At 34.9% G+C, this 16,944-nt stretch overlaps 2 protein-coding genes across 24 annotated transcripts in view; one reads left to right on the forward strand and one right to left on the reverse strand.

Moving 5' to 3' along the window:
- The window catches only part of KCNH7 (potassium voltage-gated channel subfamily H member 7), a 492,691-nt gene extending 483,267 nt beyond the window's left edge, over window positions 1–9,424 (forward strand). For all 9 annotated transcript variants that reach the window (XM_058715116.1, XM_058715124.1, XM_058715117.1 and 6 more), the window contains one exon: window positions 90–9,424. In XM_058715116.1, the coding sequence (XP_058571099.1) occupies window positions 90–356 (267 nt within the window). In that variant the 3' untranslated portion in view covers window positions 357–9,424. The remainder of the gene's footprint in view (window positions 1–89) is intronic.
- Window positions 8,578–16,944, reverse strand: part of GCA (grancalcin) — a 49,325-nt gene continuing 40,958 nt past the window's right edge. For 13 of the 15 annotated variants that reach the window (XM_058715134.1, XM_058715140.1, XM_058715141.1 and 10 more), the window contains 3 exons: window positions 16,625–16,722; window positions 12,463–12,521; window positions 8,578–11,830 (listed from right to left, as the gene is read on the reverse strand). In XM_058715134.1, coding sequence (XP_058571117.1) covers window positions 12,480–12,521; window positions 16,625–16,722 — 140 coding nt within the window. In that variant the 3' untranslated portion in view covers window positions 8,578–11,830; window positions 12,463–12,479. The remainder of the gene's footprint in view (window positions 11,831–12,462; window positions 12,522–16,624; window positions 16,723–16,944) is intronic. The other 2 variants (XM_058715142.1, XM_058715144.1) reach the window with 1 other exon arrangement.

Below are 16,944 nucleotides of genomic sequence, written 5' to 3' on the forward strand. Positions count from 1 at the left end.
GAAATAAAACGTATTTTGATTTCGTGAGTGTAATTTTAGAAATCTGTCCAAATGAATTGTAAAAACGTGTTTTCTTGTCTTTCTCTCAGTGTCCTGAATTTCTAGACCTTGAAAAATCTAAACTTAAATCCAAAGACTCCCTCTCAAGTGGGGTGCATCTGAACACAGCTTCGGAAGACAACTTGACTTCACTTTTAAAACAAGACAGTGATCTCTCTTTAGAGCTTCACCCGCGGCAAAGAAAAACTTACCTTCATCCAATTAGGCATCCTTCTTTGACAGATTCATCCCTAAGCACTGTAGGAATCTTGGGTCTTCATAGGCATGTTTCTGATCCTGGTCTTCCGGGGAAATAATCATTTTGTACTATTTACTCCACATACAATGTAAGTGCTTTTAATGGCTGTTTTCCTTTTTTTGTATTTAAATCCTCTCTACTTGACTCAGGGGCTCACAAGGTACCATTATATGCAAAAGTACTGTATCTTTTCCTAAATTGAAGCTTGTAAGGTAAAATTGAGCAATTAGGATGTAAATATACATATGAACTCTTTTGTTCCAAATGTTAAAACTGCCAGCATCTCCAGGCATCTTATTTTATTTTTATTTATTTATTTATTTTTAAATCATGTGCATGTTAGGAAACTCCAATTTCTCTTGCATGGAGACTCCTACTTACTACTTTTACTAAATCTGTACTTTGTTATGAAAATGCCTTCCAAGCAAGTAAGAAACCAAGGGGTGACATTGTTCATGGAAGCAAATCATGGAAGATCCTAAACTCATGGAAGTTCCAGGGGTAGAAAGGGAACTTAAGTCACTCAGAACAGATACCCTTCTGTTCTGAGAGGTTTATAGTTAATTACATCCATTTCACCACACTGAAAAAAAAAAATAGTTTTAGAGTTCTGAATCTTCGACCACGTTGTGTGTCCATCTCCAAATACATGAATATAGGCCAGCTTTAATGAGGACAAAAAGGACTTTCGACTTAAAATTCTGTCTTTAACTGCATTTACAAACTACCTAACATGTTTCTCACTGGCACATTTCCTTGCATATTTAGAAACAAGTAGAAACAAGTTTCTCTCTCTTTTTATTATTATTATTATTTTTTTTTTTTTTGAGGAGGGGAAGGGAGTCTTCTCAAGAACTGCCAAGGTGTGACTGACACAAAGTGATATCTACAGCTTTCCTCTGATTCATATATTAGGGCAATCCTGAATTGGAGCAAAAGAGTGGACACACATGGTTCTTTTTTAAAAATGTGCAACCCAGTGGATTTGCGTGGCAAAACTAGCTCCCATTTAAGCATATGTTGTTCCACGGTTTTCAATTTAATCCCAGCTGTGGAAAAACAATATGCTTGTACCTGCCTGTAAAGGAAATGAAGACACCAGCAGTAAAATTTCTGTTTTGTTCAGTTACTCAAACACATTTGTTAATCAAAGATTAGATGAAAATGCATTCTGTATGAATTGGGCTGAATATATTTGGACCCCAGAATATCAGAACATACAATGGAATATATTTTAATATCTTTAACTGTTAGACTTTTTCGGAGGGGGTACGATATGCTTCTCATAAAATCAGGATACAGAAAAAACTGCAAGTTAATTTAAGATTCTGAGTTGTCAATTTTTAGTTAAGTTTTATTTTTCAATTCCTTTGAGTACAATTTTAATTTTATTATGGGCTGATCTATTATATCCTTTCCTTCTGAACGAAATCTTGAAATTTTTTGCAAGTTTCTTCCTTCTTTAATAATTCTTACACCCACATATATTTTTAAAGAAATATTATATCTGTGCACATTATTAAATGGATTAGTTTCCATCCCTCCAGGATAGAAATGTAATCTATTGACTTACTTTTACCTTTGACACTATTGGTTTCAAATATAAGCAATTCCTTTAAATTTACAAAGCTATTGCACTATTTAAAATGATGAAAGTGACCTTAAGTTGCCCCCTATATATTTTTAAATGGTCACGTGTGGGAGGCAATCTGTAGGCGTGAACATATTCTTATCCCTGCTAAATGTTCGAAAAAAAAGAAAACATAAGCGATAAAGTATGTATGGCAAAATGACTAGTCAATTCAGTAAAAAACAGAACAAGTTTAACTAGCTTCCCAAACCATTTGGTGTTAAGCAGATACAAATTTAAGGACTAATGCTTTCTTTCCTTCATTCAACAAACATTTATGGGTGCCTAGCTGGGGGAGGCAAATGGCTAACGTTGATTCAGAGGACTATTTGAGGATTTTATATCTATATTTAGGCATATTTTTGCAGCTGCAACAAATTTCATAAGGATTGCCAGCCTAAGCTCCAGGGAAAGTCAGAAGGAATTCACCAGAGACTGTCATTTGTAGAGGATTTGGCAGGTGAGGAATTTAGATCTGATTGTTTGATTAGTGGATGCTTCAGCTCCAACACTTGCTGTGACGTGCATAAAATCCCACATAAAGCCTCTATACTTCTTTATAAAAACTGAGCATGAAAAAAAATAAATAAATAAAAATTGAGCTTGAGGGAATGGAAAGATGGGGAATAGTATACAAGTTTCCAGCTTGCTTAAAGTTTTGCATAAGACAAACATTCTTCCTCTTAATGCCTTGACATAAAATAATTCCTTGATATTAAAATCTAAGTCTCAGAGAATTGGACAGGATTAAGAAGGTCCCCTCTTCTAGGATATTAGCTTAACAAGAGCCTGGAAAAGCTAACATGTGATTAGTTAGGCAGAAATGTCAGAGGCTCAATGATGAAAATGACTTAGAGATGACCAAAGCAATTATCTTAATTTACAAAATGCATCTCCTTATCCCAGTCAAAGGTCCAATGCCTGAAATCACTTGTCATGCTTGCTGTGGCCAACAGTCTGACCCCTCCATTGGCGATCCTCCTGAGAGGCAGGGTTGACTGCCCATCAGTCCTGGCAGTAGGAGCACTGCTGTCCTCCTAGGTAATTCGAAGTACTTAATACAACTGATGCTTTCCACCTAAAAATAGTGAGATCTGGTTCCCAGGCCTAAATAAAATTCCATCTAAAATCTGAAGTTTATCTGAGTGAGTTGTTTTCCTGCTGTTATTGCTGGGCAGAGCGGGACATATCATTTTACCTTAGAGAGGAGTCCCGTGTTCTAATTAGTTGATAAGGAAACTAGGAATGAAAAATGTTGAAGCAATGTTCTTGCAGGATTTTTAAATTAAAATTCACCCATTCAACAGACATGAGAAGGCAGGGGCAAATTTGGGACAGCCTCCTTTTCTTATGTCCATGGTAATGGATTGGTCATCAGAGATGAATTTTCCCACTCTTCCAGTCAGAAGATATGGGTATCGTATCAGGGCCTAGTGGCATTTGGTGTGAGGTTGGATATATGTATATGACAGCTGCTTACAGGTCCTTTTGGAGGTTTATCTTTAACAGTGGTTCCCAAAAGCCTAAAAGAACCATTTCTTTAACCTGATGTCATTTAAAATCCCTTCATATATTATCAAAGGAAAAAGTTTATCACCTCGTCGGCATACCTAAAACAATCATTCTAACAGGAAAATCTTTCCCTTGAAGGCTTTTCATGATTAAAAAAAGGAATGTGGGAGATCTAGTTATTAAAAATGAGTCACAACACTGATTTAGAACATAGTAGTCTTTAAATTGCTTATCCATGATTGAAACCAAAAGTAGATCAATGTATTTGAGGAGATTCCTACTGCAAATCAAAATTTTTATAAATTACAAAAAATTTCAGATCTTGATTTTTGCACGATAGAAAAATGTGTCTATCATGTAAGTTCAGAGGCACTTGGAAGACAGATGATGATGTCTTCCCATGTAGGCCTAGAATTAGCAGTACTAAAACAGCCAGGGATCATGCTAGAAACGCATATTCATGGGCCCCACCCAGACCTACTGACTCAGAAACTCTAGAGGTGGAACCCAGCAATCATCTTTTAACAAGCCCTCTTCTATATGATCTCCATAAACACAAGAACTTTGAGAATCACTAACGTAGAGCATGGGCTCTGCAGTCAGACCCACCTGGGTCTCAGTTCTCTCATGAATAGCTGTGTGACCCTGACCAATTTAATTAACCTCCCTGAGTCTTTTTCCTGAATTTGTAAAAATGAGATAATGGTACCTGCCTCAAAGAAGCTTGAGGAAGAAGTGAGATAACATATAGTAAAGTGCCTGGCACACATAGGTGCCCCTAAAATGCTAGATTCTTTGATTCTCATCCAGGACCACGATATTAAAAACAATCAGGAAGACAAATAATTTTTTCCACAATAAAGCTTTTCTATAATGTGCTATGCCTCCAGCTAAATAGCCATTAACAAGACTGAAGGTTTTGATTCAGAAGACACAAGAGTAGCTATTGTTTTCTCTAATTGCATTTTGCACTATTAGGTTTTTAGCTTTAAAGTAATACTATTTATGATAGTGAGAGTATGAATGCCATTGTTACAAACCTGTGTACTCTGAATCAGTGATCTGTTGAATTCAGTACTACTAAAAAGTGGTCTGTAAAGACCGGCTCACTGGGGAAGCCCCTCTTTAGGTCCATGACGTAGTTCCCAGATGGGTATTTGGAAATGCATTTTCAAAATAGTGTTGAAAGAAAATACACTTTCTATTTTCTCAGAAAATAGAATTTATAGTTGTAGTGGTCCTTTGCAGGCTTCTAGGCCCACACCATCATGCACAGATACGCTAAACAGACTGCCTGCCTAAGTCCAGGGTGCGATGGTAGAAATGGCAAGAGACTTGGTGTCATAAACCTGAATTAAAATCCTACCTTCTCCACTTTTAGGACAAACCCTCGGTGAGCCCCAGTAGCCAAAATTATGAAGGCCATGTCTTAAATATCTTGAGGAGTGTTGGGGAGCCTCTGAAGTACGTATATGGAAGTGCTTTGTAAACCATAAAGCACCGTGTAACTATAAGCTCTTTATGTGACTTGTGCATCATCACAAATACAGTGTCATTAGGGTGGCAGTGCCGTAGCATGACCTAGGTCTTCTGAAAACCTTCCATGGCTCCTCCCCCTACCCAACACTGACAGCATTCCCACTCTGACAAAAATCTATACAGTGATTCTCACACGGCTCTCAAAGATCTATTTACTCAGAGTAGGAGAACACCAGTGTTAGGAAAGCTATCCTCTGCTATAGCATCCCCGTATTTGTCAAAAATTGTCGGTGTCCAACATCCATAGAATTATATATTTGAGTTGTGATGGTTTTCTAGGTATGCAGTATTTTACCCCTTACCCCCTCACTTCTTAAGTGTTCTCATTCAAAGCTTCTGTCTCTGGGTTCCACTTAACTTACAACAAAGTGATGTTACCATTTTAAAAACTAAAAGGATGTTTTAAAATGCTTTGTAAGGTATTAGGTGTTGTGACTGATCAGTGCCCAACCTTAGAATAATTCATTACATGTTCTGTAGTACAAATACACTTGCTCTAAGAATATACAATACAGAAAATTCACGGAAGACATGAATTATTAATAATTGACAGCATGAAAAGAAATTATCACAAGGCCTATTTATATAAACTATTAAGTGGAGGTTGAGAGAGATGACTAACAAGACATTTTTTAAAATACATTATCACTATGAATAGGATGAAACATCTGTAGGAATGCAATGTTAAGAACACAGAACCATATGATCAACTGACCGATTTCATTGTTTTAGCAATCAAAATCAAACTTTTAAATGAGTAGCAAGTATTAGAGAAATGCTCCCAATAAAATATTTATTATGAGAAGTGGCAAATTTAACATGATTTTTCTTGAGAAGCTAATGTCAAAACTTAGCTGAATTCCTAACCGGTAGTCATGAAGTCATGACATTTGTGACTTTCGTTAGTTAATTTGTATTTTGAGAGATACAAAATAATTTGGTACACCTATGGTTTTAAAACACTGTATATTTAATCTTCACTTTTGGTGTTTCCCTTGTATGCATCATTTTTAAATGAAAAATAATCACACCTGTTAGCACTTAAATCATATACTTTTTGTATTGACACTGTATTAAGTATTCTGAGTATATGTAAGAAAATTCCACACCATCTCATCAACCTCATTTATTTTGGAGTAAAATTTAAGGACTGGTCATCTTATACTTACCTCCTCCACAGTCTCTTCAGAAGATACAATGTTACAATAACATTGAATATGGCACCCTTTTTCCAAACATAAAAACACCGAGGAATCCCTAGTTTTCATCTCCAGGGATTAATTAGACACACCTCCTTCTAGCTGAAATTTGCATTCTATGATTTTGATAGAAAAATATATACCAGAATGTTTGCCAGTTCAATAATACATTTCAAAAAATAATGTGTGTAATCATTTGAAAATGTCAGTCATCTGATAAAAAGAAGTTCACTCACATTGGTTAAGTAGTAAGTACCTTGGAATGCTTTAAATGTAATGAAACAATCTACCAAAACACATACTTTTTCCTAGTCTTTATGCACATAATGTAGCATGAAATCATGACGCTTTTGAAATACTCTGTGCGGATATATTTATTTTTTAGCAAATATTTTCTTCAAAGATTGGTATGTGGTATTGGCAGTGTAATCTACTTGCACAACTAGTTTTGCAATAACCTACAAATAACTGTAAATAAGAAAAATGTAAATTTCATGTAAAAATGGTTGCAGATTTTTGGTAGCTAAAAGTGTACAAGTTGTATTGAAAATATAGTATATATACATAATTTAAGAACGAAGCATATACTTTCTGATCTATTTATACATGAAAATTCAAGAATTTGTAAAAGAAATTATTTTGGGGAAAAAGAAAGTAAATCTCATTAGCTAGCTTTTATTAGAGAAGCCAACTATTTCCAACATTTTACTAGGTAGAGTGCTAGATACAGGCATGGTGGTGCTGATGTACTTCACGAAATCCCATAATTGCAACAGTGCCACTACAGTTTTACGGAGTTCACTGGGACACTAGTAAACTGGACTGGGTAGTAAAAGCATTACGTCTAAAATTGAAGAACTGTAAAAACATTTCACTTACTATTGACTGTCAAGCACACAGTGGTAATTGACTAAAACGTCTACCGTTCCATTATTGAAAATTTCTGATAACTGAGCAGGCTTCAAATTACATGGGACACATTTGGTATAATGCGTGGATGGTTCATTTTTTTCGTCAAGAATGAAAATATCCAGATAACATTATTTTCATTTGCCTATGTTTCATATATTCTAATTCCTCCCCTAGAATCAGTTATCTATTATTTAAGAATAAGCATCTATCTTCAGAGAAACCTTTTCCACAAAATCAGTTGGTCATAATGTGGCATTTTCTAAGCTAAGGACTATTTACTCTGTTTAGTGGTTTAGATTCTCCACCATTCATTTTTTTAGGTTTAAGACGCCAAGAGAACATTTCGCTATTTAATAAATGAAAAACCAAATCAAATATAGATTAGCAGAAACAAACGTGTTGTTATCTTTAAGTGAGGCTGATTAGAAAAAGAATCAAAGTATGAATAAGCTATTTAAAAACTTAAAATCTCTTGCCATAAGAGAGATTTGAGGGTGATGCATTTAGATAGCTTTGGGAAATTAAATATGCATCCAAAAGTTCGGCTAACCTGAAAATTTTCTGATATGGCCTATAATTTTCAAAAGAATATGGATCTTTGTTTAGTATGTTTCTGGAACATACATACCTGTTCAGGTTATCTTTTGAAATTTCAGTTATCATAGCAATATAAATGTGATTAAATATAGCCAGCTAAAATGCAAATGACTGCATGTATCTGTAAAGCACATATTTATATTTTCATGCTTAAGGGAAAATGTTGGGATCCGCCCCCCCCCCAACAGTGTTATCTGATGAAGGTACTAATTCCTGGCATATTTGTCTCTGAATATAGCTATTAAATGATGACATAGCCAAAATTCTCATTTCCTGTAAGCTTTCCAAATCGCCACCATCTCTGATGTTGTGGAAGGGTTGGAAATGTAAGTAGCACATAGGCAAGGACCCTCCTCACCCCCTGTCTGGTGCATCATAGTAATGTAGGAGTGCTGCCAATGTCTACTTACTCTACAGATTTACAGAAGCACACCTGAAGTTATTCCTGAATGCTCACAAAATAATACACAAAGCTGTACATTGCCAAGCTACCTGGGTAAAAGGAATGTTAAGCAATATAAGGCTCTTTTCTTTATTAGATGCCGGTAAAATAAGTTTTTTAAAACAAGTAGAAAAAGAAATGGCAAGAAACAAAAGCACAGATTTCCCAGCATCCAAATAATGAGTTGATAGTGAGCCAGACAAATTTTTCATAAGTGTCCTAATGTTTTGCTGGAAAGTAGTTTTGTGCTCAGTATTCTAAATTACAGGAAATATTTAACTTAATATATGGACATATATGATGTTGTAACCTTATTCTATACTACAAATTACCTAAACAGTATTCACTTAAAATCTTCTCTGCATTCATCACTATAACAGAAGTTTTAAATATTTGTTTTTTCTTTGTGTCATCTAATTTTATTATAAAGTCTAGACATACTCTCAGATGATAGCTTAGAATTGTACATTTATTTCAAAGTGCTTACAAAATCAAAAAGATGTGGTTTTTTAATACAAGTTTCAAAGTAATAAAACACCCATGGCTGCATTTTAAAGTTTAAAAGAAAAGAAAAAATGCTAACGTGAAAGAAGTCTTGGATTTTTACTCACTAGATTTAATTACCAGATGTTCACAAATTTATACCTATTAATTTCCCAGAAAACTGCTACAAATTCGAGAAAACATATCATCTATGAATTCGTCAAAAGTACAAAAGAAAAGCACATTTCTGACAAATTGTATTCATTTAGTTTGTCCAGTTTAGTAATGCCGGAAGAGTACAAGTGAACTTGATTTGTATATTTTCCTTAGAGAAAGAATTATAAATTGATGTTTGTCATTTTTTAAACTGCACAGACTTTGAACTTCATTAATGAATTCTACTTTCTTCCAGGGTGAATACCTTTTCTGGAAATAAATATATTATTTGACACTTTTAAATTACTTTTTGTTTCTGAATGCATGCTTACATAGATCAAATGAGCACAGTCCTTGAAATTACTTTAAAGTGGACCAAATTAAGATTCCAACAGTATTTATTTCCCCTTGATATAATTTAAAAGGTGTAAACTGCCACTCAAAATAGAAGTGCAACATCTGACATTGAACCATTTGGCAGTTTTTTAGGCGGAGGTGAATTACTGCACTGTTATTTGAACTGAAGCATCTCATATATGTTAACAGATTTTGTATGATACAAAACTTTACAGCAAGCTATTTGAATGTTTATTAAAAAATTCTCAAAATGACATGGAAACATGTTTACTGTATAAATAAAAGCACTTAGATGTTAAGAGTGTACATTATTCAATATTTTCCTCTTTACAAGAAAACTCGGTGTGAGTTAACCAGTACAAACTACCATACTATATTCATATTCCAGTCCTTGTTCATCATAAGACTATTTAATTTTTACTTTAGTAATGGATGTCTGTTTACATCAATTATCTTTAAGGCATCAAAAAGTGAGTTGCATTTCGGTATAAAAACTCCATCTAAAATATCCTCTATGCCTAACGTTTTATAAGATTATCTAGTTAATGGACAGTGCAAAAGAACTGTCTGACAAGTTGGATTGGCATGGAAAATTAGTTCTGCTAGAGAAAGGAGTTCTGTGGTCAAAAATTTTTGGAACTATGTCAAACAGAAATAAACAGGATTTTATGGACCTTAGGCTTTACCAAGCTCCCTGAAAAGGGTGAGAATTTCCCAAATATGTTTGGTCACTGAAACGGCTTCACAGACTGACCATGACCAAAATTCACAGAAACACCTTTGGAAAAGGACGAGTTAGAGAATCATATGAAGAGTTCTAATGCAAAGTGTCATTTGGCAGAAACTTAAATGAATACTATCATATATCATTTTTAAAGTTTTTAGCCTCAACCATTAGCCTACAAGCAAGAAAAATTATAACTGACGTCAGAACGGTACAGCAATGCAATTACCTATAAGCTGGATGTTAAGATACCAGGCTGCTGAGTCATATTATCCTCCTCATTCAACATGAACGATGTAAGAGTGTGTTTACATTAGTTTCTTCTACAACACTTCTAATTAGAATGCTGTATTTTATTTTATACCTCAGTTAACATCCTCTCACATTATCAAATATATGTTCATGGAAAAAAAATTAGCAGCCAGAGGACAAAAGTATATGGATTATTTATTCACACGTTTATACTGCTGACCAAATGAATCTGACAACTAATTATATAAAAATATAACGTCAAAATGACTACCCAATACTTCCTTTCCAGGACTGTTGAAAGTAAAAGTGGATTTAAAATTCTGTAAGTTTATGAAACTTTTTTTTTTTCAAGATGCTACCATTCATCCTCCATCCTTTAAGAAACCCGGAATTTTCTAAAAAGAATAATTAATTTGGTCACCAGTCATACTAAAATTACGTCAATTTGTACTCGCATTTGAAGCTGGAAGACATTCAGTTAAGGTGTAAGAAAAACACATGGTGTTTCAAATCTTCATTAAGAAAGACTTAAGAGTGTTTGCAAGGAAAGGGGCAGGATTAACTACAACAGGCTCATATCAGGGATCTGAAATGCTAAGGATGTGATGACCACTTTGCAATCTCCACAGCGATGCCACTCTGAAACAGGGTGTGGTGCCTGCTGTGGTCAGTACCCCCCACATTATACACCTGCGTTCAACGACTTGCCAGTTTAGCAATGCCAAAACCTGCAGCTAATGTTGTCAAGAAAGGTGAACTTACAGTTTCTGAATATCTAAACAAATTGGTAGATTACTTGATTTTTTTAACTTTGTAAACAGTTGGCATTATATATGAAACAATTTAGTTTAATAGAATACATTGAAATGTTGACATCTCATTAAAAATATGTGTCACTTCCAAAAAGTCTAGATTTAAAAGGAAGATGCCATTTTAGGCCCTCTAGGTCATCACTAATGAAAAAAAAAAATGCAGAGAGAAAATGTATGTTCTGTTAAGAACTTTTTTTTCCACAGAAGATAATAAAGCATATTGAAGAAAAATATACACTGAAAAAAATAAAGGAAAAAAATGCTTCCTATAGCCTTATTTCTCTATATATTAATTTGCCATCTACTTAAGGTGACGTAATACAAAATTTTAGGAAGTACGATTTTCTTCTTCATAGGCAAAGACCAGTGAGTTTCTCTTCTTAAATTATGCAATCAAGGAATAAAGAAACCCTTCTACAAATATGGCACAAAATCCAGACTTCTTCTAGTTCACCTTCAAAACCAACAACGAGGAAAAAAAATTCAATGTATAATTTGTAACCTTCAGGTAAGTATACATTAGCTTTATCTAGGCTTTCACATTTGGCTTCTTATATAATCTATCTTGTAAATACATTCTTCTGGATTTACAATGTTGAAAATTAAGGCTAAAAGGTATTTACATCAATTCATCATATACCAATGTTTTATGATACTAAGATATGTTAAGTGAACAGCTTTCCTAAAAGCACTACTATTCCAAATACAAAAACATTTCTTGTATTGCTTTAAATTATGCACTAAAGTAAAAACACACAGAAATAGGACAGACTTATAACAAGGTAGAAACATGGAAAAGCCAAAAAAGCATTAAATTCAAAGTAGTCCAGTTCATATCTTCCAAGTAAAAAAAATTCACAGTATTTCTTCAGCTTTCAAATTCTAGACATTCAAATTGCCATAGTACCCTGCAAAAACTAACACATAAGCAAAATCATCAGCTGGTAACAACAAAAGGCTTTTTGCTTTTGATTAATTACACTCCATGAAAACATTTTCACAAGAGGGGAAATTTTTAAAGTTTCCAAGGTTTGTAATTTAAACCAGTATGTACTAGCAGGGAAGTGTTGACTCCCTAACTTCCTCATAACAAGAACAAAACAAAAACCCTGAAACATTGAAGTACATGTGAAATATAATTAGTTTCAATTAAAAAAAAAAAAACAAAACACTGGAATCAGGTTAATTGCAACCATTTGAAATGAGAAATGAACAGCTTCATAATTTATCATCATAGATGAAAATTTCCTCTTGAAGATTACCAAAAAATAAACTACTCTTTATAAAAATGGTAGCTTTGCCCTTAAAAATGATTTGAAAGGTAAACTGCCAAAAACATGTCATAAAATTTAGAAGTACCTTTATAATATAATGTCAACTTGATATTTATACAAGTATTTAACCTTTTATTTGCATTTAGCTGATAAATTCAGAAAAGGAATATGGTCTATAAAATACATTATTCCCATTACTAGTACCAGAGACCTCTTAAATTTTTTTAACAATTATGAACACATCTAGGGAACAGTGTAAATACCAGAATACTTACATCATCATACACAAAATTCACAACCCCTTGTTGCAAGTGGTCTCTTCTCCTAAACAAATCTTTAAACAAAAAATTATCACAATTTAAAATATATAGTTGTAAATGCTTAGTGTCCCTAGGTTCTAAAAAATGACTAATTTCATTCTCAATTTTTTAAAAAAAGGATTTTTTAGGGGTGCCTGGGTGGCCCAGTCGGTTAAGCATCTGACTCTGGCTCAGGTCAAGATCTTGAGGTTTGTGAGTTTGAGCCCCGTGTCAGGCTCTGTGCTGATAGTGCAGAGCCTACTTGGGATTCTCTCTCCCTCTCTCTCTCTGTCCCTCCCCTGCTCCTGTGCTCTCTCTCTCAAAATAATTAATAAAAATGAAAATAAATGTTTTTAAGGTTTTTTTTAAAGTTGTTCTTTAAATTCCAGCTAGTTAACATACAGTGGAGTATTAGTTTCAGGCGTACAATATTGTAATTCAACACTTCCACACATTATCAGGTGCTCATCACAAGTGCACTCCTTAATCCCCATCACCTATTTAACCCATCCCCCCAAACACCTCCCCTCTGTTGACCATCAGTTTGTTCTCTCTAAAACTCTGTTCCTTGGTTTGCCTCTTTTTTCCCTTTGCACATTTCTTAAATTCCACATGTGAGTGCAATCATATGGTATACGTCTTTCTCTAATGGATTTATTTCACTTAGCTTGAACCTCTCTAGCTCCATCCGTGTCACAAGCGGCAAGATTTCATTCCTTTTGATGGCTGAGTAATATTCCATTGTGTATACGTACCACATCTTCTTTATCCATTCATCAATAGATGGATACTTGGGCTTTTCATAATTTGGCTACTATAGATAATGCTGTTATAACCATCTGGGTGTATGTATCCCATTGAATCAGGATTTTTGTATTCTTTGGGTAAATACCTAGTAGTGCAATTACTGGATTGTATGATAGTTCCATTTTTAACTTTTTGAGGAACCTTCATACTGTTTTCCAGAGTGGCTGCAGCAGTTTGCATTCCTACCAACAGTGCAAGAGGGTTCCCCTTTCTCCACAGCCTCACCAACACCTGTTGTTTTTTTGTGTTGATTTTAGCCATTCTATTAGGGGTGGGGAACTCATTGTAGTTGTGATTTGTATTTCCCTGGTGAATAGTGATGTTGAGCATCTTTTCATGTGTCTGTTGGCCATCTGGATGTCTTCTTTGCAAAAAAAGTCTATTCATGTCTTCTGCCCATTTTTTAATTGGATTACTTGTTTTTTGGATGTTGAATTTTATAATGTTCTTTATATATTTTGGATACTAACCCTTTATCAGGCATGCCATTTGAAAATACCTTCTCCAGTCCGATAGGTTGCCTTTTAGTTTTGTTGATTGTTTCCTTTGCTGTGCAGAAGTGTTTTATTTTTTATTTTTTTAAGCTTATTTATTTATTTTGAGAGAGACATAGAGAATGTGAGTGAGAGAGGGGCAGAGAGAGAGGGAGAATCCCAAGCAGGCTCCATGCCACCAGTGCAGAGTCCGATGCGGGGCTCAAACCCATGAAACCATGAGATCGTGACATGAACTGAAATCAAGAGTTGAATGCTTTACTGACTGAACCAACCAAGTACCCCATGAGTGTTTTATTTTGATCAAGTCCCAATAGTTTATTTTTGCTTTTGTTTCCCCTGCCTCGGGAGACATATCTAGAAAAAAGTTGCTATGGCCAATTTCAAAGAGGTGACTGCCTGTGTTCTCCTCTGGAATTTTTATGGTTTTAAGGCTCACAGTTTAGGTCTTTAATCTATTTTGAATTTATTTTTGTGTATGGTATAAGAAAGTGGTCCATGTTGTTGTCCAGTTTTCCCAACACTATTTGTTGGAGAGATTGTCTTTTTCCCATTGGATATTCTTTCCTGCTTTGCCAAAGACTAACAGACTACATAATTGTGGGGTCATTTTTTGGGTTTTCTATTCTGTTCCATTGATCTATATGTCTAATTTTGTGCTAGCACCATACTGTTTCAATTACTATAGTTTTGTGATCTAATTTGAAGTCTGGAATTGTGATGCCTCCAGCTTTGCTTTTCTTTTTCAAGGCTGCTTTGGCTATTTGGGGTCTTTTGTGGTTCTACAAACATTTGAGGATTAATTTTTCTGGCTCTACGCTTCTTGAGATAGACACGTATTGCTATATACTTCCCTCTCTGCACTACTTTTGCTTCATCCCAAAGATTCAGGGCCATTGTGTTTTCATTTTAATTTGTGTCCACGTATTTTTTTTTAATTTCCTGGATGACCTATTCATTGTTTAGTACGATATTGTTTAATGTCTGTATATTTATGATCTCTCCAAGTTGTTTTTCTTGTAGTTGACTTCTAGTATCATAGTGCTGTAGTCAGAAAAGATGCATGGTATGATTTCAATCCTTTTGTATAATTGAGGCCTGATTTGTGACCTAACATGTGATCTATTCTGGAGAATGTTTCATATGTACTTGAAAAGAATGTGTTTTATACTGATTTAGGATGGAATATTCCAAATATATCTGTTAAGTCATCTGGTCCAGAGTGTCATTCAAAGACATTGTTTCCTTGTTTATTTTCTGTTTAGATTAGCTGTCCATTGATGTAAGTCAGGATGTTGAAGTCCCCTACTATCATTGTATTATTATCATTAATTCCTTTATGTTTGTTATTAATTGTTTTATATATTTAACTGCTCTCATGTTGGGTACATAAATATTTGCAAATTGGTAGATAGTCTTGTTGAATTGTCCCCTTTATTATGATGTAAGTACCTTTCTATATATCTTATTACAGTCTTTGTTTTAAATTCTATTTGTTTTATATAAGCATTGCAACTCTGGCATTCTTTTGACATCCATTTGCTTGATAAATTTTTCTCCATCCCCTCACTTTCAATCTGCAGGTGTCTTTAGGTCTAAAACAAGTCTCTTATAGGCAACGTATAGATGAGTCTTGTTTTTTAATCCATTTGGACAACCTATGTCTTTTGATTGTGGAGTGTTAAGTCCATGTACATTCAAAATAGTCCTTGAGAAATGTATTTAGTGCCATTTTATTACTTGTTTTGTCAGTGTTTCTGGAGATTTTTCTCTCATCCTTTCTTGTCTTTATCACTTTTGGTCTCTCTGTTGCACTCAGAGTCTCCTTTAATATTCTTGCAGAGCTGGTTTAGTGGTCACTAATTCCTTTCGTTTTTGCTTGTCTAGAAAACTCAACTATTCTGAATGACAGACTTGCTGGATAAAGTATTCTTGGCTGCAGATTTTTCCCACTCAGCACTTAATTTTTTTTTTTTCAATTTATTTTTAATGTTTATGTTTGAGCGACAGAGTGTGAGCGGGTGAGGGGCAGAGAGAGAGGGAGACACAGAATCCGAAGCAGGCTCCAGGCTCCAAGCTGTCAGCCCAGAGCCTGACGTGGGGCTTGAATTCACAAACTGTGAGATCATGACCTGAGCGAAGTTGGACACTTAACTAGCTGAGCCACCCAGGCGCCCCTCCCACTCAGCACTTTAAATACAGCATGCCACTTCTTTCTGGCTTGCCAAGTTTCTGTTGAGAAATCTCCAGCTAGCCTTATGGGTTGTCCCTTATAAGTTAACGACTTCTTTTGCCTTGCTGCTTTTAAGATTTTTTATCACTATATTTTGCAAATTGAATTATAGTATGTCTTGGTGTTGGTTTGCTTTGGTTGATTTTGATGGGAGTTCTCTGTACCTCCTAGATCTGGATGTCTCCTTCCCCAGATTAGGGAAGTTTTCAGCCCTTATTTGTTCAAATAAATTTTCTGCCCTCTTTTCTCTCTCTTCTTCTTCTGGGACTCCTATAATATGAACGTTATTACATCTGATGAAGCCACTGTGTTCCCTAAGTCTATTCTCACGTTCCATAATTCTTCTTTGTCTCTTTTGTTCATCTTCATTATTTTCCATTTTGTTTTCAATATAGCTAATTCATTCCTCTGCTTCTTCCAGCCTGCTGTTCATTGTATCAAGCCTATTTCCAATCTCATTTATTGCATTTTTCATCTCTGATTCTTTTTTTAACTCTTTTTCCTCTGTGACAAGGGTCACCCTGATGTCTTATATTCTTTTCTCAACCCCAGTGAGTAACCTTATGATTGTTGCTTTACATTTTCCATCAGGCATGTTACTTACATTTGTTTTGCTTAGATCTCTGGCTGTGGCCTTATCTTGTTTTTTCATTTGGGATAAATTCCTCCATCTTGGCATTTTGTCTAAGTCTCGGTCTTCTTCTGTGTTAGAAAGGCCAGTTAATTCTCCTGCTCCTGAGAGTAATAGCTTTATGAAGAAGAGGTCATGTAGTATCCAGGGCCTGGTGCTTCAAGGAGTATCTCTGATGTTTGCTGTGTGAGTTCTGCTCTTATGTTTTGGCTGCTCTATCCTTCTGGCCAGTCATCTGTAGAGGTTCTACTTACCTGCTGTGGGCAGTGTTTGGTCACTGGCCAGAACGTGGC

The sequence above is a fragment of the Neofelis nebulosa genome, chromosome 2 (genome assembly GCF_028018385.1).
Source record: "Neofelis nebulosa isolate mNeoNeb1 chromosome 2, mNeoNeb1.pri, whole genome shotgun sequence".
Taxonomy (NCBI): domain Eukaryota; kingdom Metazoa; phylum Chordata; class Mammalia; order Carnivora; family Felidae; genus Neofelis; species Neofelis nebulosa.